General features: G+C 37.7%; 1 protein-coding gene and 2 non-coding genes across 3 annotated transcripts; all 3 read right to left on the bottom strand.

Moving 5' to 3' along the window:
* Window positions 1-469: 469 nt before the first annotated feature.
* Window positions 470-18,491, bottom strand: pprc1 (PPARG related coactivator 1). Its single transcript, XM_061745969.1, has 14 exons — window positions 18,385-18,491; window positions 15,652-15,747; window positions 15,412-15,561; window positions 15,244-15,318; window positions 12,393-14,460; window positions 9,926-9,979; window positions 8,579-8,639; window positions 8,298-8,356; window positions 6,303-7,005; window positions 4,992-5,195; window positions 4,802-4,880; window positions 4,593-4,714; window positions 3,610-3,761; window positions 470-924 (listed from the first exon to the last, which is right to left on the bottom strand). The coding sequence occupies exons 1-14, from the start codon at window positions 18,463-18,465 to the stop codon at window positions 824-826; spliced, it is 4,005 nt and encodes a 1,334-aa protein (XP_061601953.1). The 5' UTR covers window positions 18,466-18,491; the 3' UTR covers window positions 470-823.
* LOC133464213 (small nucleolar RNA SNORA50) lies at window positions 1,401-1,540 on the bottom strand. Its single transcript, XR_009784429.1, has one exon. It is a non-coding gene; the product is annotated as a small nucleolar RNA SNORA50 (small nucleolar RNA).
* LOC133464211 (small nucleolar RNA SNORA50) lies at window positions 3,837-3,976 on the bottom strand. Its single transcript, XR_009784428.1, has one exon. It is a non-coding gene; the product is annotated as a small nucleolar RNA SNORA50 (small nucleolar RNA).
* Window positions 18,492-23,606: the final 5,115 nt, after the last annotated feature.

Here is a 23,606-nt window from a genome sequence, read left to right as displayed (position 1 = left end):
GGAACTGTTCTAGAAACCAGCTTTTTCCTTTTTTGGGGCATTTCTGTAAGGGGATTGTTTAGGTTTGTCAGAAAATCAATTTTATTTTGCATTTGCTACGGAGGATACTAAAAGTTTCAAGTGATATAGAGATTCAGCAACGGAGCATCTTCAGTCGGAGGCTTCTTCAAATCCACTGCAACACAGACGACAGTCCTGCCCACAGCAACACACCTCAAGTCTTTCAAGAGACTTAAATCATTACTACTGCAACAATTACTTTCCCTTCTGGGATGAAAAAAAAAAAAACATTTTGAATTGAATGATGGTTAAAAGCAGCATCCTGATGGCTCTCAAAATGAACAATTGAGATTTCAGACCAATATTTTGTGTGACATGTTGGACTGATCCATTTCAAAATTATCTTCATTTTGTTTCATTAACAGTTACAAAAAAAAAAAAAAAGGGACTTGGACAAGATATTTCACTTCATGTTTTTTTATTTTATTCAGGCTTGTAGCACATTCAAATGCATTACATCTCCCAAGCATCAGAGACTTCCATTCTAATTTTTCTTTAAACAATTCTCTCCAAACTATTTAAATTCAATAGTACATTTAAATAAGCTCTAAAAAAAAAAATCTCATTCCATTCTTTTTTTTTCTCTCCTTAATTTTACCAGTTTAATTATAAATTTCCACTTCAATAGAAGGTGTTAGCTTGCAGAAAGAAAATTAAAAAAATAATAAAAGCAACAACCAAAAAGTAAAGACAGTGTTGCAGGTGTGGAGCCACCCGTCGGCTCTGAGGTAAGTGTGAGCTGCTCCGTGATGCAGGCCCGCTGCTACCTCTTCTGATTGGCCTGAGCCTGCTTCAGTAAAGTGTCGAAGTCTAGTGCATGAAACTTGCCTTTTGTAGGCACCGCATCGTACTCTCTACTCGAATCTGGAATGGGAGGAGGAGAGAAAAAAAAGCATAGCATTAAAACAAAAAGACATGGAAAGTAATGCATAGTTTAAAAAAAGAAAAAAAGGCAAAGCTAGTACTGGGCCGGTAGTCGGGCTGTCAACATTTTCAGACTGCAGTTCACACTCCTTTGGTTATAGAGATTGTATAGCCAAAGTTGATTATAAAAAAGTAAATAGGTTTAGTATAAAATGTACAAATGGCTAGAAAGCCATTAACTACAAGAAGGTAGCATGTGTGGAACCTGACTGACAATATTGAGGGAAGTGGGAATAAGCAAAACAGAAGCTCGCAGATAGAAAAAACAACAAACACATGCAGACAAATGTGATTACTAAGTCACTAATTATCCACAAATGTTCAAATTCCATGAAGAAAACAAACCCTAAAAAAAAAAAACATTGAATCTCCAGCACCAGTACACAGAAGGCAGTTACAGGTATTGTCCAGTTCTTAAATGTAGCTTGCTTTTAAAAGAGCGACCTGGGGATGCTGCCACGAAGCTCCAGTTATGAACAAGCTTGAATTTGCTTTAGCACTGAAGCTTGGCCTAAGAGGTCACAGATGAGACCAAAAAGGTTCAAAGACAGTGCAATCTTGTCATATTATAGTCTCATTATAAAGGCAAATGTGATTACTAAGTCACTAATTATCTACAAATGTTCAAATTCCATGAAGAAACCCCCCCCCCCAAAAAAAACATTGAATCTCCAGCACCTCAAAAATAGATAAAAGGCCAAAGTTGCATCGTCTCCATGTACCACCCTATAATGTAATAATTTCCTGAAAATGTAATAACGGCTGAAAATGTAATAAAATTTGCACTTAACTCAATCAAAAATGTAATAAAATCCAATAATGTAATAACTTCACCAATAATGTAATAAAATATCCTGACTGATATTGTAATAACATTTTTATCAATAATGTAATACCTTATTACATTATTGGGAATTTATTACATGGTACTCAAAGTCTGCAATTTAACCCAATAGTCATTCTGGTGTTTCAAATCCAGCGTATATAACATTCTTAAATACTTAAAACACAAAATGTAGAACTCTGGACTGAAAATGAACATATATATTACATTATCCGTCAAGTATTACATTATCCGTTTTGTAAAAAAAAAAAAAAAAAAAAGACCCACCTGAAAATGTAATAAATTCCCAATAATGTAATAAGGTATTACATTATTGGTAAAAATTGTATTACAATATCCGTCAGGATATTTTATTACATTATTGGTGAAGTTATTACATTATTGGATTTTATTACATTTTCAATTGAGTTAAGTGCAAATTTTATTACATTTTCAGGTCTTATTACATTTTCAGGAAATTATTACATTATAGGGTGCTACACTCCATCCTTTTGCATTAATGCTTGAACTCAACTCCAATTTGTTGTTGCTTTTAGCAAAGTCTTGCCAAGCATAGTTCATCACATTACCAAGATTAGACTTACTGGTGTTAGCATTGAGTTTCGCTTGCATGTAATATTGTTGGCCGGATAAACTCTGGTGATAACTCACTTATTCAGAGTTGCTTCTGGTTGATTTGTATGGCGGTCGGCAAATAAGATGTATTAATGCCACCAGGGGAATTAATACATTTTGTAAAACCTGCCCAACTTAAGTGTTTTTTGTTTTTTTTCTTTAATAAAAAACAGAAAGATCATAAATTGTACTGAGTACTGTGTGATAATCGCCTCAAAGCATAATGAACTATAATCAGATTTGAAGCTACTGGTTGTACTTAAGTCCAAACCGTTTTCCTGTATGTCGCTTGTACTGAGGACACAGTTTAAGGAGGAACTACAGGAAATGTTTCAAATATTCTACAAACCACACGAGTAATATTTAAAAACAAAAACACCATCACTGTGATAAGATTAGGGCTGTTCGATTTTGCTCAAAAATAAAATCGATTTTTTTTCTCTCAAAATCCGATTTTTGATTACGATTATTTTGTGAATTGACAAAAGGCAAAGAAATGATTTCAAATCTGCTGTTTTTTTAAAGAACATTTGCCCCATTGGGCTTTAAGTGCAAACTTTGCTCTTATTAAACCAAAAATGAATGAATAAAGTGCAAAACTCTGTAAAATAAGTTGAAAAAAAGTTTTAAAAAATATAATAAAATATAAAGTTTTATCTCTGAAAAAAATCAGCAAATCAGCACTTGCAAACATACAGTAAGTTATATTTCCAATTAAATAAAACAAGACATTTTATAATTAAACTAAACTGGGTCTTTGCATGCTAAATAATAATGCAACCCATGAAGGAGGTAGAGGTGTGTAATGTCAGTCATTACATTTGCTGTTCACATTTGCAAGTTTTTTACAAGGAACACGAGCCGGTCTAGCGGTGGCATGTTAGTATATCACCATGGTTACAACGCCCCCTCCTACACTAAAGAGCCTCTCCGATGGGGCACTTGTCGCAGGTATTTCCATCAATCATTAATATGGTATCAATCATTAATATGTGTGCAGACAAGGTAAAAAAAAAAAAAAAAGTGAAAAATCGATTTTACAATTTTCACGTTTTAACATCGTTCTAATTACATAATCGCGATTACGATTTAAAATCGATTAATCGAACAGCCCTAGATAAGATGTACAAACATTGGTTGTGACTGGAATTTAAAGACATGCATACCCAAGTCAGCATAGCTGGCCTGACAGAACTGTCTCCTTCCACCAAAACAAAGATCAAACGGCAGCTCATCGGGTTTGCGCAGTTTGCTTCCATTCTCAATGGCTGTGAAAGCATCCTTGGTATCGTAATAAGTCACAAACCCATAGTTGTCCCTGTTGAAAACACGAGCAATCGTTAAGCTCTGGCATCAGTACACAGAAGGCAGTTACAGGTATTGTCCAGTTCTTAAATGTAGCTTGCTTTTAAAAGAGCGACCTGGGGGTGCTGCCACGAAGCTCCAGTTATGAACAAGCTTGAATTTGCTTTAGCACTGAAGCTTGGCCTAAGAGGTCACAGATGAGACCAAAAAGGTTCAAAGACAGTGCAATCTTGTCATATTAAAGTCTCACTATAAAAGCAAATGGAATTAAAACTACTGTATTGGCCCGAATATAAGACGACCCTGATTGTAAGACGACCCCCTTTTTCAAGACTCAAATTTGAAAAAATACTTTTTAAACACCAAATTAAATTTTTATACAGAAAATAATTACAGTACATCTTAAACAAATGATTATAACAATATATTCGAGAGAAAAAGCCTGTTATTTTGCCTCATTCAAATCATGATCTTGAAGTTTGCATCATAACTTCTTCCACCCACTTTTCTCCAGATTGTCGCTACATTTCTCCTTTTCTGTTATCTCTTCTGTTATTTTCTTCTCTTTTCTTTCTTACCGCTATTTTTTATTTTTCTTCTTCATGCTACTGCTATTTTTATTTTTCTTCTTCATGACGGGGGTTCCTTTGGCCTGGGGAGTTAAGTTCAGTATTCGCTTTAAAGATATCTGGCGCCATCTAGCGTTGTGAATGGGTATAACGTCTAGACCTCGAATGTAAGACGACGCCCACTTTTTCAGTCTTATTTCAATGCAAAAAACACCGTCTTATATTCGGGACAATACGGTATGTGCTTATTCAATACCGGCAGCAGATGCACTTACCCGTGGTCTCTAAAGTGCAGGGTACATTCCTCAACCTCCCCAAATAAGGAGAAGCGCTCCCTAAGTTCCTTTTGGGTCATTGTTCCCCGAATTCGACCGACGTAAACAACCCGGCGCTCCTCCTAAGAGAGAAGACAGATGATCAGACACGTGGGTAATATGCTGGAATTGTGGCTGCAGAACTGAAAACTTGGGCGGCATCAACTTACAATGGCTGACTCCTTACGCCTCTTCACCTCTTCCCCATCTGTCTTTGAACTATAACTGTAGCTTGACTGATATGAGGGGCTAGAAAAGAAATTTAAATTTGGTCACTTGTCTATTTATTAAAAAACAAAATAGTTCTTAACTTAAACTGATACAATATCCATGTAATTACTATTCCCATAAAGGCCTCACCTGCGTAACTGTCTGTTTCTCCTCCGCGTTGTTCGTCTTTGAGGCGACAGAGATCTTGACCTGGAGCGACTCCAGGAGCCAGAGCGAGAGGATGAGTACGAGTACCTCCTCTTTCTGGGAGGGGAGCGGGAGCTGGAGGCAGAGGATCTCGAGGAGGAACGGGATGAAGAATCGGAGCTTCTGTCCGAGTCACGGCGTCGATACCTAGGCAAAAGAAATACAATTAACTAGGGGTGTAACGATACACTAATCTCACGATACGGTACGATACACGATATTGAGGTCACGATAACGATACGATATTATAGCAGTATTTTTTAACAACCTTGATAGAGGAATATATGACTGGAAAAAAAGGTCTTTTATTTGAAAGACACATAATACAAAATAATGCTGTACGTTTGCTCTATTGTTACAGTTTGTAATGCTTTATAACTGTTTAAGTTTTAAAGAGAAAGCCAGGACAACCATTTTCCACAAACTGAACTAAAAGTAAATGTCAGGTTTGCATTATGATCTTCAGTTTCAGACAAGTACAAATATTTTGCCACAAACTGAATAGTTTCTCTCATGTTTGATTTGACTTTTTTCTTTTCCAGAAATTTAACAACTAAAATTGAATAAATAAATAAAAGTAAATAATTACATACAATTTTACATCCTAAAAAAGATTGATTCATGCTCACCTTATAAGTGTAAGAGGAGATTTATTTTTGTTAAGAAGGTTATTTTGGTAATTCAGGGTTGATTTTATAAATATATTCTTTATATTCTGATGTAAATCAGGGACTATAATGACACTAGTCAGTATATCAGTTGTTAGTATGTTTTAGATTGGGCGGAGTGATACAGCACTAGGTGCTGTGTTGATGTTCTGAAATCCTACGCTGTTGAGCGGACATTGAAGTACACGCAAACTCACGCAGAAGTTGTCCCGTGTTTATCCTACTCACGACCCCAAAAAGGTTTAATTTAATAAGGTAAGGCTTAACTCTACACCAGACTTAAATAAGTAAAGGTTCAGAGCTCAAAACGGGACTGCAAAACGGGACTAGTTTCTTCTGAGCGGAGTCAGATTTTGGTCCGCGCGGTCGCGGCTGCAGCCGCGGTCGGATGCGCGTTTCTAGTCAACACAATAGATTAATATTAGTAACCCAATATCGCGATACAGGTTGTCACCTCCACGACACGTATCGTGACGTTTTTGTATCGCGAAATTTCGTGGCACGATATATTGTTACACCCCTACAATTAACCATCAGTCTCTTAAAATATACTGCGTTACTCTATCAATGGGATGTTGGGACAAACCTTTTCTTAGCTGGAGAGCGTGATCGTGATTGAGATCTAGACCGAGATCTAGAAGAATAAGAGTCTGAACAGCTGGACATAGGACTGGGGGAACGACGAGATCTTTTTTCACACCGACCGGTCCTTCCTCTGGGGTTGCATGAGGGGCTGGGTGAGTGAGAAGATGCATGTTGACGGTAGGACCTCCCTAAATGTCCTCTCCTGGGGCTCCTGACTTCAAACGTTGACTCGGATCCCTGGTGAGAAGGGGAGGCTTCTGGAGTCTCCAGAACCGAGCTTCGCACCGCCCTATCTTCAACCTTCTGTACCGTGCATTCAGTCTGTGGTTGTTTTTTGATTGGAATCACAAAATTCGAGACAGCTGGGAGGGGCTTCGTGGTGGCTGGAGCATGCTCCTGGATTGGCTTAATGGTGATAAAGGATCTCTGTTTAACATTCCAGCGCTTGCTTGGGTCCGCAGCGGCGGTGCCTTTGTTGGGAAGGCAGTAGTCGTGATCCAGGCAGGCCAGCTCAGGGGAGACTGGGGCAGCAGCAGGGGTGGGTTTACTCCGGGACCTGAACGAGGGCAGAGGCTGGGCTTCTATCTGGATAACCTTGGAGGGGCTCGACTTGGGGGTCTCAGCAGTCCTGCTTTTGCCAAGTAGAGCCACAGGGGCCAAAGGCTTCCACATCTGGTGGGGAGGAGTGGCTGGAGGAGTCAGAGCTGAAGCAGAGGGCATCAATGAGTACCACCATAACACCCAATCTGAGATTTAACCTTTGCAGTTTTAAAAAAGGATGCACTGACAAACAGAAGCCTTAGAATGAATTAGGGCTGGGCGATATATCGAGATTTTAATATATATCGATATATTTTCAAACACGATATGGTACGAGACAATATCGTTTTATCGATTTAAAAAAAATAATTTTTTTTACATTTTTTTTTTTTAAATGATTTTGATATAGCTTATTTTGTGACAAATTGACTTGAATGTTTTATTTGAGATTTGCACAAATGTTTTGTTATTTGCACAACTGTCAACCTCAGTGGAAAAGTCTGCCTGTTACTGTCTACATTGTATTAATTGCACAGTGTATTTTAATTTAATTGTTATGCAGGAAAGGGATATTTGTTTTATTTTATTCAAGAAGCATTTTTATTCTATATATGCAGGCAGTTTATTATTATAAATTATTATGTTTATTATTTCATTTGTTTTATACATTTTGATATTGTTTGTATTATTTGATATTGATATGTTAATTCCGATATTCATTCTTATGCCACAAGGCACAAAGATGATTTTAATTTACTGTTTTGTAGAACTGGTAAACATCAATCTTTCATCACTTTCAGAGGCCCCCACTTGTGGAATTCACTCAATAAATCTCTTAAATCATCACCATCCTTGCCAATATTCAAAAAACATTTAAAGAACTTTCTTATTGTTTCATCTTTGTAATGTTCATTATTTGATCTGAGTTACATTTTCTTGTGTTTTTTCTGTTTTTTTTACTCTCCCTTGTGTAGCTTTGTTTTGTGTTTTATTCATATATGGAAAGGATTCTATATAAGCCACCAGGCTTCTTCCTTTCCTTGCATGTTATTTCATTGTTTTTCATTTTTTTGTTCATATATGTCTTATATTGCTAAATAAATAAACTAAAACTAAAATTGTGCAGACCTCTGTTAACAAAGGTACCTGTGTGACATTTGGCACGAGGCTTTGTATTAAAACTGACTGTTTTTTTAAGGGTTTGCCTCAGAAAAAAATGAAGCTAACAGAGATGCTAACAGAGATGCTAACAGAGATGCTAACAGAGATGCTATGCTATAATGCTTTGGGGGAAACCCCAATTAAGGCACAGAAAAAATAGAGATATATATCGAGTATCGCCATTCAGCTAGAAAATATCGAGATATGACTTTTGGTCCATATCGCCCAGCCCTAGAATGAATACATGGAAATATACATTTACTTTATTATAAAAGAAAGAAAACAAGAGGATTACCTGCAGTGCTCGAGATGTCATCAGCTTTTAAACGTTCCACAACACTTTTCTCAGGAATGCTACAAACGAAACCCAAAATATGTTAGATGTGAACGACATGGCTCTAATGGAATTGAGATTTGACCGGACCGTGCACAATGCTGGACAGTGTCGGTGTTTGCGGTAGGTCTTGGTAAAAAATAAACTTGTATCATCTACACGCACACTCCAAGCACTTTTTTTTAATTTTTTTTTTACATTAAATCACTCTCGAGCAGCTTAGAGGCTGTAGGGTAACTCACCTCGAGTTTCCTACAGCTGCTGCTCTACCAGAGACCTCCGGCACACATTTCTCCACTTTGGCTGAAGATAGAGGGAACAGGAATGTAGGAGCACAGTCAACAACAGATGGTAAAGGAAGACCAAATAGTGAAGTTAAGAAAAAGTATAGTTGTGTGTGGGAGAAAGGTCCAATAATGCAATTCAAACTAGACCATGTCAGAGTATTTTCAACTCCAACTAACAGTCAACCTGACATTTGTCACGTAGCATGATAATTCAGTAATCACAGGTATCGGCAGGAGTAAGTGCATGTACTGTACAACCGCTGTGTGCTAGGCCCTGTCCATCCACCCAAACAAAGACAGCAGGGTGAGAGTTAAATGGATTTGCAGACGGGGCAAAATTCCAGCAGCTCAGCAGACAAGAGCACAAAGAAGCTTCTCTGCCCCCCTGCAGGATCCACACCTCTTAAAGGGGAACGTTTCCGCAAAGTTAAAGCCTGCCATCATGAACCGCTGCAAGTTCCAAAGAATCTTTGACTGATTTTTGAAGCTCATCTGATATTTAACACATTGAAAAACTTGACATGACCATTGCTTAGGGCTGGGCGATTTTGGACAAAAATAAAATCCCGATTTTTTTTCTCCGAAAACCCAATTTTTGACTTCGATTTTTTTGGTAAAACTACAAAAGACAATGGAATAAATTGTTTCAAATATTTTATCTTTATTTTTAAAGAAAAATAGCAAACAAATTTCCCTATTGGGAATTAAGTGCAATTGAAAGATACTGTAAATCCTCCTTGAGTTTAGTAAAGTGACATTTACAATTTTCTTGACCAAACAAAGATGACTAGCGAGCTCTGTCTGTAATGCAGCCAGCTGCAAAAAAAGGAAAATCCATTTTCCGATTTTCCTTTTTTTTTTTAACATTGTCTTGATTAATAAATCCGATTTAGATTTAAAATCGATTAATCGCACAGCCGTACCATTGCTTCATTAGGTCATGTGCATTAGCCTGTTGCATGGCAGTTCTTTTATATTCTCTGTTGGTCAAAATTTAAGGGGCCAGTCTGAAGTCTGTCTGTGCCATAAATCACAACTGCTAACTTAAGATGGTGCTGCAATGTTGTGTGGGACCCCCACCATTAGGAAACCTAGAAAACTGATCCTCTGACTACATTTAGCTCAGGAATAAGATGTGTGACCCACTATGCTACTGACCCCAACAACTGCCCCATTTTGGAAAATGAGAGTATAAAAAGAAAAAAGAGGAAGCACTTAAGCATCTAACAGAGGACAAAAACCCTTAACTAAACATACCCCCCAGAAAGGGTATAAAGTAAGAATTAAACCATGATTACATACCTTGTGTTTCCTCAAACTGTTCCAGTAAGCTGGTCAGATCAGAAGCCTCAATACCTACAAAAAAACAAAGTTGTGTTTCAGCCAGGGTTATAATAGTTTTGAATTTTTCGTTTTAGTTTAGTTTTATTTCGTTTTGACTTTTTCTCCTTCAATTCAGTTAGTTTTAATTAGTTTTTAGTGTGGGTTTGCTAGTTTTTATATTTTCAAAAATGCTTAGTTTTAATTTAGTTTTTATTAGTTTTAGTTCTGACGTCCCGGGCCGTGAGGCGTTCAGGTGCCGGAGCTGCCAGTTGGAGATAAACGGCAAGAGCAGAATAAATTGATCAAACCAAGAGTCTTATATTGACAGGGACGAAAACGGAGGAAATGATAGTTATATAGATATATCTATAATTTCAGTTCGTTTTAGTTAGTTTTCTAAACACGCAATATAGTTTCAGTTAGTTATCGTTTTTGTCTTTTAATTTTCGTTTTTATTTAGTTCAGTTAACGAAATTATTTTTTCAATTTTAGTTTTTGTTATTTCGTTAGTTTTCGTAAACGATAATAACTCTGGTTTCAGCTGCAATGCACTGTGGGGAGGACTGCTGTACATTCATGCTCTGATTGCAATCTCACCGATGTGGAACAAATATAACAAATATGCAGTCATACAGAAAAATCCTGCCTCAATATGAGAGGTGGCAGCAGGGAGAGGATTTATGAGCCAAAAACAGACAAATATTCTTATTTTAAAACAAGAGCATTTACATAACAGCATTTACTAATTAAAAACTGATAATGAAGTTCTTGCACATCAGCACACTAATGAGTCAGTGGTTCAGCATCACTGAACACAAACGGAGTTTACAACGCACCAATATTAAATACATTACTGCAAACATACATTTACAGTTTTCTTTTCTAAATACACCAGATTGTTTTTTTCCTTTTGCTTGCACACATTTATTCTCTCTTTTTTAGTTACTTTTATTATGGTGATTGTTTTTGTTTTTTTTCATTGACTTTTTTTCCTTCTCTACTGTGCTTGATGCCTTTCGTTTTAGCTACTTTTATTATTGATTCACATGTCTTTTAATTACTTTTATATTGACATACTTTTATATGTCAAGAAGAAGGGTATACACTGTATATATGTATTATTATTATTGCTACTATTATTCTTTTATATATAGGATACTCTTATATTGCAAGAAGGGGCCGGACTAGATAAGCATTTGCTTCTTCCTGTCCCTTCTTGAACAAAACTGGTTGTGCTTTATTATTATTGTTGATGTATGTGTTTTAAATTGTTTTGTTCAAGATGAATAAAGATCAAATCAAATTTATCAATATATGATCAAACGCTGAAGGAATGCTTGACGACCCACGCTGCTGCCAACTCAATTAAACCACTTTCACACTTCACAGATCTTAACAAAAACTAAAAAAAAAACATTTATCCAAAGAAAATGTGCAAGATTCTCAGCTTCAAGCTCCGAGTAGACGACCTAACAGCAGTTGATCAGAAACCAAGGATCAGCTGACGAGAACAGGTATAAGCAAGGGGGATATAAGATGTCTAGTAGTGCTGGGTGGTATGACCAAAAATTTATATCACGGTATTTTTCAAAATTATATCGGTTTCGCGGTTTATCACTGTATTTTTTTTTCATGCACAACTGGGTGTTAACCACATTTTCTAATGATTTGGAAAGGAATTGCTGCAGTAAATTGGCTTAGAATGGCCTATTTTACTGTCATGAAGAGGAAATATTGTAGAAAAACATTAATGTCCACACTAGTATAAATACAGGTTTGCATGGCCGGCACTTCTGATTCTAATGAAGTGAGAGAATCAGTCAGACAACACTCATAGACTTTAAGTGTTGTCTGACTGATCTTTTACAAAATTACAAGGTAGAAAAATAGTTATTGAACTTAAAAAACTCAAAATCTTTTAATTTCCAGCATTATGTTGTTTTGGTTCCACCTCCTGGTGAATGTTGGTAAAATTCTTATGTGGTTACTTTTTGGTTGGCCAACGATTTATGTTTGTGGTGCAACAGTTACGGGAGCGGCCAGTCTATTTCCTTATATTACAACGTTATTAATTGTTCAGTTTTTTTCCCCCACTTATTCCACCGAACGTGTTTTTTTGTCATTTTCAGCCGAACAATTTCGGTTACTGAAAAATCGGTGCATCACTACTGCTAAACAGTCCCCTCATGCGCGGCGGATCGTAGCGCCGCGCGGCGTTCCCAACGTTGTGTAGCTACTGTGCATACTCACCGGTATTACGGTATATGAAAAATCCATATCATAAGTAAAATAAACACCGGTATTCGGTATGAACCGGTATACCGCACAGCACTAATGTCTAGTTTAAAAGACATACTTTATGTAAACACTATCTTTCACTGGAAAACAAGTTTTCTATCAGACACAAAAAGGCCAACTATTGCTTAATTAAAAACATCAAGCTCACCTATTTCAGTGGTGAATGATTCAATCAACTCCTGCGTGGGAGTCTTTGCTTTCTGAAGTTTTACTGCTAGAGCGACTTTCTTTTTAGTTTCCAGCTGTTGAAGTGTGAGGGGAGAGGGACGGCGGGAGCCCGACAGGACGACAGCAGCAGCGGAGGAAGAGGAGGAGGACTGGGTAACACCGGTCGTGATTTTGGGGGACTTGCTATCAGATTTGACCGGATTATTTAGGTGGGTAGAAGTGGACACCTCAGTGGGCATCAGTGAAACAGCAGAATTCCTCTGGGGCACAATGGGAGTAGTGGCAACAGCTGGTTTGATAACATCTGTAGTGGTCACATGACAGCTTTTAGGAAGATATACATTCTTCGCAGGCACATGCTGAACCTGGGGGAGTTTAACGTTTTCAGCTTTCCCCCCAGAAAGCACGAGAGAACACTTCCCGTTGGCTGAAGACACGAGCTGGGCAGAAGCTGGAGCGACCGAGCTCGGAGGCCCGCTAGGTAACGAAGGCTGGGTAGTGGTGTGTGAATGAGTGGCTAAATTCTTCACGGGAGTAGGGGCAGGAGCTGGGGGTTTGGGGGGTAATTTGCAAGGTGCTTGCTGGGGTTTGGGAGCGGTGGCTGCAGTTTTGCTGGATGAGGAAATCATGTAGGCTGGCGGCACTAGCAGCGCCTCGGGCGTGGGCGGGGCACACGGGCCTCTCGGCTGCCAAGCAGGTTTGACCTCTTCCTCTTCCTTCTTTGCTACCTGCGCACCGGGCCGCCTGGGGTCCGTAGGGTTGGGGTTGGGCAGACAGGGGATCGGGGGGAGCTCTTTGGGGAGCTCGGGAAGGCTGGGCCATTTGGTGCTGTTGTCGTCTTGTTTCTTCGCCGGAGTCGGCTTTTTCTGCTCCCGGAGCCGTCTGTACTCCGCGAGACTGAGCGATTTGGTTTTGGGCTCTGGGACTGCTGGGGGCGCACTGACAGACGGCGTAATGTCAGGAGTTGCCAGCCTGGAAGCAGCTGCCGGGCTCTCTGAGGATGCTGGGGAAAGGGGAACGGAGGGAGCTGCTAATTTTCCTCCTGCCCCGGCAGAGGCGTTGACTGGCTGTTCTGGCATTTCACGGGGCTTCGGGGAACTCGGTGTGACGGAACAGATTGGCTGACTCTTTTCGGGGGTAACATCCAACAAAGCTTTGTTCTGTGTTGATGCCAACGGCAGGGCAACTTTCTCATTAACTTTAGGTAGCCGTGTTGCAGCGGTGTTTTCTCTGAGTCTTGTCGTAGGCTTTGATTTTACTTCCTTAGGTTTTAAAAAAGTTAAAGGAGTTGGCGTAAGAGAGACCCTTTTCTCTTGTTTAACTGACTTTTTTTCAGGCTTTTCCTGAGATTCTTGCACCTTTTTTGTCACAGTGCCACTCCTGAGGACTCTTCCCTCCACGGATTTTGATTGTTGTTGCTCTTTGAGTTTCTTTTTTCTCCGTGTGGGGCTTTTTGCTTTAATCTCCTCCTTCCGCTTCCCCTTCTTCATGACCATCTTGTCCTTTCCATCTAAACAGAGCTCTGGTGTCACTGAAATGGTCATTGTGATTGGAGCCTTGTTGACGGTTTCATCATCATCGTCGTCGTCAACAACTATATGCTCCGAACTGTCGTTGGCCTGCTCTTCTGGCTCATCTGGAACTGGAGCCAGACTCTGCACGTCTTCTGCGGCAATCTCTGGAAGTGGAACTGAGTCGGGGAGATCCATGTTCGGGATGGCCAGAATGGGCTCTCCATTTTCCCCTTGATCCACAACCTCAAGTAATATACCTCCTTCGGGCAGTATTTGCTCCCCCTGCTCATTCTCCACACTTATGGACATGCAGTACGGGTGCATATGTCTGACCAGGTCGCCGAGGCTCACTGAAAGCCCGTCTTCACCCTCCTGCTCAAACCCCACAGGAAGAGGCAGGGTCAGACCTCCCCAGTCTAGGAGATCACTGCCGGGAGATGAAAGAAGCCTATCTGGGCTCAAAGTGAGGGATCCATCCTCCTCTTCCTCCCCATCGCTCCTCTGGACAGAGCCTGCTAGTATCCGGGATCGGCTCTGGATAGAGGTGAGGAGACAAATAAGGAGTCAAAACCTTTATCTGTGAGCAGGGTGCTTGCTCTTTTTCCAAATTAAAATTCCAGACTTTTCCCAGACTTTTTTAAAACTGATATTTTTTTTCCCAAGCCCTTAACTTTACGTACTTGTATACTTGTGTGCCTACTGCCTACTTCATTGGTTGAGATTGTACCAATTGTGTTTATTAGAAATGTTTGTTAGAATTTTTTATAGGCTAGTATTCAATGAACAAAGGCATTATTCACAGTAAATTATGTTTTTACTGATGAAAACGTTTCAAAACATGAAAATCACAAGTTTGAATTTCACATCAAACAAAGACTATCTATAAAAACACATGAATGGATGAATGTCTGTAGAATTCAGTCTCTTCACTCGCATCTTATTTTTTCTGTCCTTGACATGACTGATCTTATCTTTATGTTATCTCATTTTAACACATAAAAGTGCATATTTGACCTAGCTCACTTGGTAAGAACAAAAAACAAACTATTTTTCATAGTTTATAGTTAAATAAACTATAAGTTTTTCTAGCTTTCCTTTCTATTTCTCATTTCACAATGCCTTTGAGCATACTGTAAAATTCTAGCATACATTTTTTCCCCATACTTTATTAAGACTTTCACACAAAATTCAAGACTTTTCAAGGTCTGGAAAACAGTGTTTCAAAATTCCATACTTATTAAGACTTTCAAGACTTGCGCAAGCACCCTGTGTGAGGTGTACTCATTTATAAAAATCACCATGAGCAAGAGACGCTACCTTTCCAGTTGATAAAGTTCTTGCACTACATAGTGGGTTTTTCTCTTGAGGGGACCGAGACAGAATTCTCTTCAGCTAGGGAAAAGGAAAATTAACATTAACACCATCATTTACAGACCTCAATGGAGAGGGGGGATGTTAATGTACATACAACAGCTGGTGACTCACCGGAGAGAGTTCCCCGCCCCTCTGATTTGAAAGCAGGTCCGTTTCAGGCAGCGTGTCAAAGGGTGAGAGTGTTTCGTCGTCCACACCGTCAAGCATTTCTGTCAGGACTGTCAGCAACATGGCCTCACTCTCGTCATCCAGTCCCTTAGACTAAACAAACACCAGCACACAGACAAAATGAACACATGACCAGATAAAATCTTCCTCAAGTGACTGAAAAAAAGATGAAGCTGTTCTTGCCTCTACTGGTGGTATGTCCTCAAAGATGGAGCGGATGGAGGGGTCTAAGCAGCTCTGTAGGGTTTCCAGAGATTCTACAGAGCTCAGCCCAGGAGCCTAGGAGGCAGAGGAAAAAACGTCTGGCTTTTATTTTGGGAAACATACAAATGTGAAAACATTACCAAGAACTAATTCAATGAAAAACACTGTTGTATATAGAGCAATTTCATCATGGAACACTCTTCCTTTAAATATTAGGAGCATTCCAAACAAGAAATTATTTAAAAAAAAACGTGTTAAGTCATTTTTTAGATTGGAAAGTTAATAGTGTTATCATTTTGGGAACTGTGATTTATTCTTTTCCTTCTTTTCTTCTCTTTTTAATTGCAATTGGATCTGTGTATGTTTTGTAACTGGAATTGTATGTTATTGTGTATTGTTGTTTATATTGTACTTTTTAAATAGGACCCCAGGAAGACTAGCCTGGCGTTTGTGCGTCGGCTAATGGGGATCCTTAATAAACATAAAAACATTTATCAGGCAAAATTTACCTGAACCAGCCACCAAAAAGACTTAAAAAAAAAACAGCCATCTGCTTTTAAAATATCACCAAACCAACAACCTGGCAACGACCCAATGCTTCAGTCAAACAGTATGGTTTGTAATTATGTGTGAGTGGCAGTTTTAATACTTTTACAATATCCGCAACATTTTTCTTTTGCATAGATAAAAAAAAAAAAAAAAGATTTATGGGACGTCATCACATAATCCAAAAAATCTGCACACCAGAACTCAAGACATAGGGCCACAATTTTAGTTGCAGCTTTATGAAAACTAATAACAAAATATTTGTTACTTGAAAGATAGGTTAAAACATATAAACAACTTAAAACTCAATTATTCCTAAAACATATTCTGCAGTTAATACAGTCCAACAGATATAATTTAGCCTGAATATGCCTATTTTAAACAAGATAACAACTGCTTAAACTTCTATACTTGAAGTGCACAAGCAGTCATGTATAGGGTTGCCACCCGTCCTGTAAAATACGGAATTGTCCTTTATTTGAGAAAAAAAATGTTGCGTCCCGTATTGAACTAATATGGGACACGATTTGTACCGTATTTTCCTTAACTTTTACACCATATTCTAGTTGAATTATTGAAATAAATTAACTTTTACACCATATTCTAGTTGAATTATTGAAATAAATTAACTTTTACACCATATTCTAGTTGAATTATTGAAATAAATTAACTTTTACACCATATTCTTCACCTGTAGGCTATATTATACATCTGGGCTGATGTGGAGGATGTGTGAGGAGGATATTTCAGCTGCTAGTATGGTTGTCTGTCATGCAAGTTCTATGCTATTAAAGCACTTTAAACTTTAAATCAAAGCATTTTGTTTTTTCATATAAAATAAACACATTTTTATTCAGTTTAGAAGTTTTGGGGCTTTTTTTTTGGCTCCTGCGCTGCTGAAATCAGGGCGTCCCTTATTTCTATTTTTGAAAGGTGGCAACCCTAGTCATGTCACATAAATCCACTTGCTTTAAACACAAATCTGTCATATGTACAGTCCCATTAAATCTTCACAGGTTCCCATTTATCTGCAGGCGTAGCTGACAAATGCTAGGACTTTGATCTGACCATGCAGCGACTCCTTACAGTCACCCACGTGTTTGTGTCTACATGCTGCAGTGGGCAGACATGTTTGATCCTCGCATCACGCCGTACAAAGAGAGCCAGCCGGCCCACGTGTTGCACTACAACAAACCAAAGCAGGGCCCTCATCCCCCTTCCTGCCTCAATCAGTTCAAAATATTCAAAACGAATTAGCTTCATTTGTCATTCTTTTTATTTATGTACAATAAGTGTTGGTTTTCAAGGCTGTTATTTATTTACAGGACAGTGGGATTGAATTGCTAAGGTTGCTAGCCCTCTTCTGCGCATGTGTGCAGAGAACCAACATAGTTTTTCCACCACTTCTAAACCACATGTGTGCAGGAATGTATGCACGTTTTTCAGATAAAACTTGCTGGGATACAGAAGTTTAAATAGCTGGTGATCACACACTCCGACGTGATTGTATTTATTACTATATGAATATAAATCAGCTTAATCTCGTTATGAATCACCGTTGAGCTTCTGGTATTGCTGCAATGCGCTGATAGAAACCTATAAATTACACCTTAGCATGATCACTGCCATGTGTCAGCCAGATTTATGAGTTAAAACTGAGCAGAATATTTCAGGGTCTGTCACCACGTGTGTATCAGTCTGTCTAAACAATATGGCAAAAAAAGAAAAGGAAAAAAAAAACCTTTCAATGAGCCTAAAAACAGATTCCTGGCTGTAAATATACAACGTACAATAATGTCTGGTCATCTACCAATAAGAAAAAACAACTGTCACTTCACGAGTTTAAATGACTGATTTTGTTATTAATAGAAGGAAGCTGCTTCTTTCACCATGGCCGACCATACTACTATGAAAATACCAGCGCATTTCTAATGTACCTTTTTGAAATAACTACATCTCCGCATAGTTGTAAAGCCTTCACAAACACAGAAACGTGAGTATTTTTTTGAATGAGTTTTGATGATACAACGGTTGTATCCACGTGTCACTTTTCCATGCGCAGCCCAACTCAGCCAACACGCTCAAACCCCGCGGTTAACAACGCACACAAAGCCAGCAACACTGAAATTAAGTGTTTTGAGATAAAGTACAGATGCAATTCTTCACCTCGTCTAGTGTTTCCAGGGGGAAAAAGTCCATAGTGCACGCTGTGAGGATCTCCTCGCCTGCTCCCCACCGCGCCGCCATCTTGCGAGCCCACTCCCTGGCCGGGCTGGTTCCGAGTGAAAAGTAGTGAATCAGAGGAGGAAGGAGCACGCCGGCTCCGACACGTGGTCCGCTTCCCGGCAAAATGACGTCACGTGACGCCGCGGGTCACGGGGTCACGCAGCCACGTTTCTTACTTAGCGTTTAAAAAAAAAAAAAAAGAAAGAAAAAGGCGTTACAAACGCCTAAATGTGTCCAGTTCAGAGCTTTACAACTTTAATAATGTCAAATTACAATGCTTATATCACAGGTGAATTTTAAAGTTGGTAGTTGTATTTTATTTGACACAAAAAGCACTTTCAATACATTGCTATAGTTCATATTTTGTAAGGGAAGGGCATGTCCAGCACTTTAAAAAACCACATATTGTACATTTCTGTTTATACATTTTTATCTCTTATATATTTGCTTTTATATTTGTATTGTATTGCACCAATCACCACAACAAATTCCTTGTGTGTGTTTAACAAACTTGGCAGTTTGGAAGTTTATTTATAGGACTGTCTCAGAAAATTAGAATATTGTGATAAAGTCCTTTATTTTCTGTAATGCAAAAATGTCATACATTCGGGAATCATTATAAATCAACTGAAATATTGCAAGCCTTTTATTATTTTAATATTGCTGATCATGGCTTACAGTTTAAGAAAACTCAAATATCCTATCTAAAAAAATTAGAATATTCTGGGAATCTTAATCTTAAACTGTAAACCATAATCAGCAATATTAAAATAATAAAAGGCTTGCAATATTTCAGTTGATTTGTAATGAATCCAGAATGTATGACATTTTTGTTTTTTTAATTGCAATACAGAAAATAAAGAACTTTATCACAATATTCTAATTTTCTGAGACAGTCCTGTAAATTGCACAATTCAACAAAGGGCAATTCAAAGTGCTTTACATCGACATTAAAAGCGGCAAGACATAATTAGACAGTAAATAACAAATAAAATGAAATAAAATTATGAGAAAAGAAGGTAGAATAAAAAAAAGCACAAGTTACTGATTTAAGAGTACGCTTAAATAACAAATAAATGTAATAAAATTATAAGAAAAGAGGTAAAATAATAAAAAGTACAAGTTGTTAAAAATAAGTGCAGCAGGTAAGTATTTAATTTAGGAGTACCGGTACGCTTGAACAGTAATGATTTTAGGCCTGATTTAAAGGATCTACAGTTGGAGCAGACCTCAGGTCTACAGGAAGTTTGTTCCACCGGTGAGGAGCAGAATAACTGAACGCTGCCTCACCTTGCTTGGTTCTGGTTCTTCACACAACAAACCAGATCCAGAACCTCAGGGGTCTGGGAGCTTCATAGGAACCAACAGGTCCAGCATGTATTTTGGTCCAAGACCATTCAGTGCTTTGTAGACCAGCAGTAAGATTTTAAACTCTATCCTTTGACCCAATATGGTCAAATTTCCTGGTGTTTGTAAGGACTCTGGCGGCAGCGTTCTGGATCAGCTGCAGTTGCCTGATAGATTTCTTGTTAAGGCCTGTAAAGATGCCATTGCAATGATCCAACCTACTGAAAATGAATGCATGAATAAGTTTTTCCATGTCTTGTTTAGGCAGATTTAGTGATAAACTTTAGATGGCTGTTGAAGTTCAGGTCTGAGTCAATAATTACACCAAGATTTCTGGCTTGATTTGTAGCTGTCACTGACATGGAGCCAAGGTGAGCGCTGATCTTTTCCCTTTCATTTTTAGGACAGTACCGGGCCGCCACCTGACATTATTGTAAGATAATTTTATATCCACATAATCCACAAAAGTCCCATATTGTACTTACCGTAACATTTTCTACGTAATTATGATTATTATTATTGCATGTAAATATGGTTTACATCCTTATGTGAAGTTTGATTTTTTTTCTCATTTCAAAATTTTGTTTGCGCTGTGATCATTGTCAATAAAGTAGAATAAAATGTAATAATTTTATGTCTTCTCTTGTTTTTACCAACAAGAGGATCTTGCTGCAGACTGTGGAGAAAGAGAAGCTCCACTCCAGAATGGAAAGAGCTCCACTCTTAAGTGGTTAGGGCCATAGATTGTAAAAGTTACAGGACAAACCCTCCTTGAACACACACAGGTTTTTCAAAGAGTATTTTGAAGCCTGTTCTTCCTGGTGTGATCACGTTACTGCAGTGTCACTTTGTAGATAAAGCTGAATGAACACACCCACCTTATGTGAATTAAAGTTAGCCATGGTAGGTGATGATAAGAGATAGAAATAAAGGCCAAGTCAACTGCCAATCAAAACCAATATTAGAAATACATTTATTGCTTTATATCAGGGGTCGGCAACCCGCGGCTCTAGAGCCACATGCGGCTTTTTAGCGCCGCCCTAGTGGCTCCTGGAGCTTTTTCAAAAATGTTTGACCTTTTTTTTCTTTTTTTTCTTCTCTATTTTCTCTTTTTTCCGTTTTTCTTTCTTCTTATTTTTTCTCTTTTTTTCTCTTTTTTTCCATTTCTCGCTTTTTTTCCTTTTTTCTTTTTTCTTCTTTTTTTCTCTTTTTTTCTTTCTTTTTCCTTTCCAATCTAGTTATTTTGACTTTTTTCTCTAAATTTTGACTTTTTTCTCAACATTTTGACTTTTTTCTCAACTTTTCAACTTTTTTCTCGACATTTCGACTTTTTTCTCAAGATTGTACTTCAACATTAATCTTGACATTTCGACTTTTTTCTCGAAATTTCTACTTTTTTCTCAAAGTGCATAATGAAAAAAAGAAATCTTTCCCCAGTTATAACTAATATAGAAACATGCAGCATGTGTTTTGTCTTCATTCTAAGGTTTATACAAGACTTTTCATTTTTTGCGGCTCCAGACATATTTGTTTTTTGCGTTTTTGGTCCAATATGGCTCTTTCGACATTTTGGGTTGCCGACCCCTGCTTTATATGAATCCACCTGACAATTGCTAGCCAATGAAATCGTACATGAGGGCGGACACTTTCAATGTACGGTACTGTATGCAGCTCCTTAGTGGAGCGAAAAGGAAGACATTTCATCAGTTGTTTATGGTATGATAAAGGCACGTTAGAAGCTCCACCTCCACTTTTTTAGCCCCAGCGCCTAGTGGTCACTCAATGAACTGCAATTTCTGGTGCTTCCATGTTGGCTTCAACCTGGAAGTGACATTGTTGGCGCTCAGCTAGGGTTAGGGTAAGGTATCAGGAAAAATGACTCTGTAGAGTGTAGGTCCCATGTTTGAAGTCCAGTGTTGAACTCTACCTCCCCTCAGTCTGCAGCCAAAACCTTCTCTATATTGACAGTACTTTGTTTAAATGACACCAGTAGTGGTGACATATGAGGTGGCAGTGACCTGGCAAGAGGTGCCTTGACAAACAGAACACAAAGTTTTTGGACATTTTTGAGTCTTCTCAGAGGTTTAAAATAGCAATTTATTTTGATGTTGCTCTATTGCCCCCCGTGCTAACATAAATGTCCATTTTGCTGCAAACATATATGACATTCTAACCCAAAACTCCTTCAATTCACATCATTTTGCTCACTAAGATAAGTTTACAATCTCTACTATCTAATAATTTTTTTTTTTTAGTTATGAATCTTTATTTCGGCTTGTACAGAACAAGATGAAAAGGAAGAAAAAAAAAAAAATTATTTTGCCGAAAAGGTGTAGCTGAAGCCGTAGCTTATAGTGCCTACCCTTTTTTCTTATGATCAGCAAAAATATGAGACATTAGCTTTTACTCAGTGAAAACAAACAATACGTAAAGAAGAAAAAAATAAGTAAGACAAAATATAAAATTGACGTTTCACATCCTAGAATGTTTTTGATAGTATACTTTATAATTATAGTGTTTTATATTTATTTACAGTATTTTCTTTAAACAATTTCTTAAACTTGACGATAGAGCGACACATTTTTAGGTTGTTATTACAACTATTCCAAATTTCTCTAGCCTTAATTGATGTACATCTCTTTTTAATATTAGTTCTTGCTGTCGTCATCTCAAACATGAGTTTCCCCCTCAGGTCATAGCGGGTTTCTTTTATCTGGAACAGGTCCTGAATGCAGTTTGGAAGCAGTTTCTGCTGGGCTTTAAAGGCAAATAAAACAGTTTTCTGCTCTACTATATCATGAAATTTTAAGATATTATATTTAATAAAAAGATTATTTGTTGGTTCATAATAGTCAGATCTATTAATTATCCTTAAAGCTCTTTTCTGTAATAGAAAAATAGGGTTTGTATTTGTTTTATAGGTGTTACCCCATATCTCCACACAATAAGTCATGTATGGAACTATGAGTGAGTTATACATTAAAAACTGTGCTCTTTGACAGAAAAAATAATTTGTTTTATTTAATATTGCTAGGGTTTTAGACATTCTTGATTTTACACTATTTATGTGTGATTTCCAGCTAAGTTTATCATCGATTATTACCCCCAGGAACTTATTTTCATATACTCTTTCTATTTCCATACCACTAATTTTAATTGTTATATGATTTTTTTTTTTTTATAGTGCCAAAAATTATGAACTTAGTTATGAACATCATTTTACTCACTAAGTTTACAATCTCTACTATCTAATAATCACTGTTTGAACTCTGTGATATTCCTTTAAAGTCATATTTTTCACCAAAAAGTTAACGTAGAGGGCCACAGTGGTAGATACTATTTGCTCATCTTGATAATACCAAAGTGTGGAATTTGAGAGGAATCTAAAGTTTTAATCAGACATCATGAGGATACTTTTGCATAATTAGGGGCTTTTGACGTTGCTATAGGCAACAATAAGTCTTTGTATGATACAGTTGCTCATAGTTTAATATTACAAAACTACGGACTTATGACTCTTTTTTTTTTAAACACATGATGTCCTGCCCTTTTCCAGTGTCAGTTATTTTTCAGTGAAGGATACATAGATGGACTTTAATTACCTTTGAATGGATTTTCCTTGGAAATAAATAAAAATGAAACTTGTACAATAAGCGTTTTTTATTCTAACCCATAAGATGAACGACATCACCCATTCTTCTAATTAACAGTATGACTTTAATTACGATTTTTTTTTAATTCAAGATCTTTTTATTGGAATTTTCACAAAGTAAAAAAGGTGAAATGCTGCATGTCGATTACAAATATTTTGAGTA

This window comes from Cololabis saira, chromosome 17 (genome assembly GCF_033807715.1).
Source record: "Cololabis saira isolate AMF1-May2022 chromosome 17, fColSai1.1, whole genome shotgun sequence".
Taxonomy (NCBI): Eukaryota; Metazoa; Chordata; class Actinopteri; order Beloniformes; family Belonidae; genus Cololabis; species Cololabis saira.
This window is presented reverse-complemented; position numbering and strand designations above follow the sequence as displayed.

What these genes read in the sequence shown, in the direction of transcription:
- pprc1 (XM_061745969.1), bottom strand. Translation starts at nt 18,465, where the DNA reads ATGGCGGCGCGGTGGGGAGCAGGCGAGGAGATCCTCACAGCGTGCACT. An exon ending in ATCATTCACCACTGAAATAG is followed by an intron (nt 9,980 to 12,392) that starts GTGAGCTTGATG and finishes GTTTTTTTGTAG; the next exon opens with GTATTGAGGCTTCTGATCTG. An exon ending in AGAAACAGACAGTTACGCAG is followed by an intron (nt 4,881 to 4,991) that starts GTGAGGCCTTTA and finishes TTTCTTTTCTAG; the next exon opens with CCCCTCATATCAGTCAAGCT.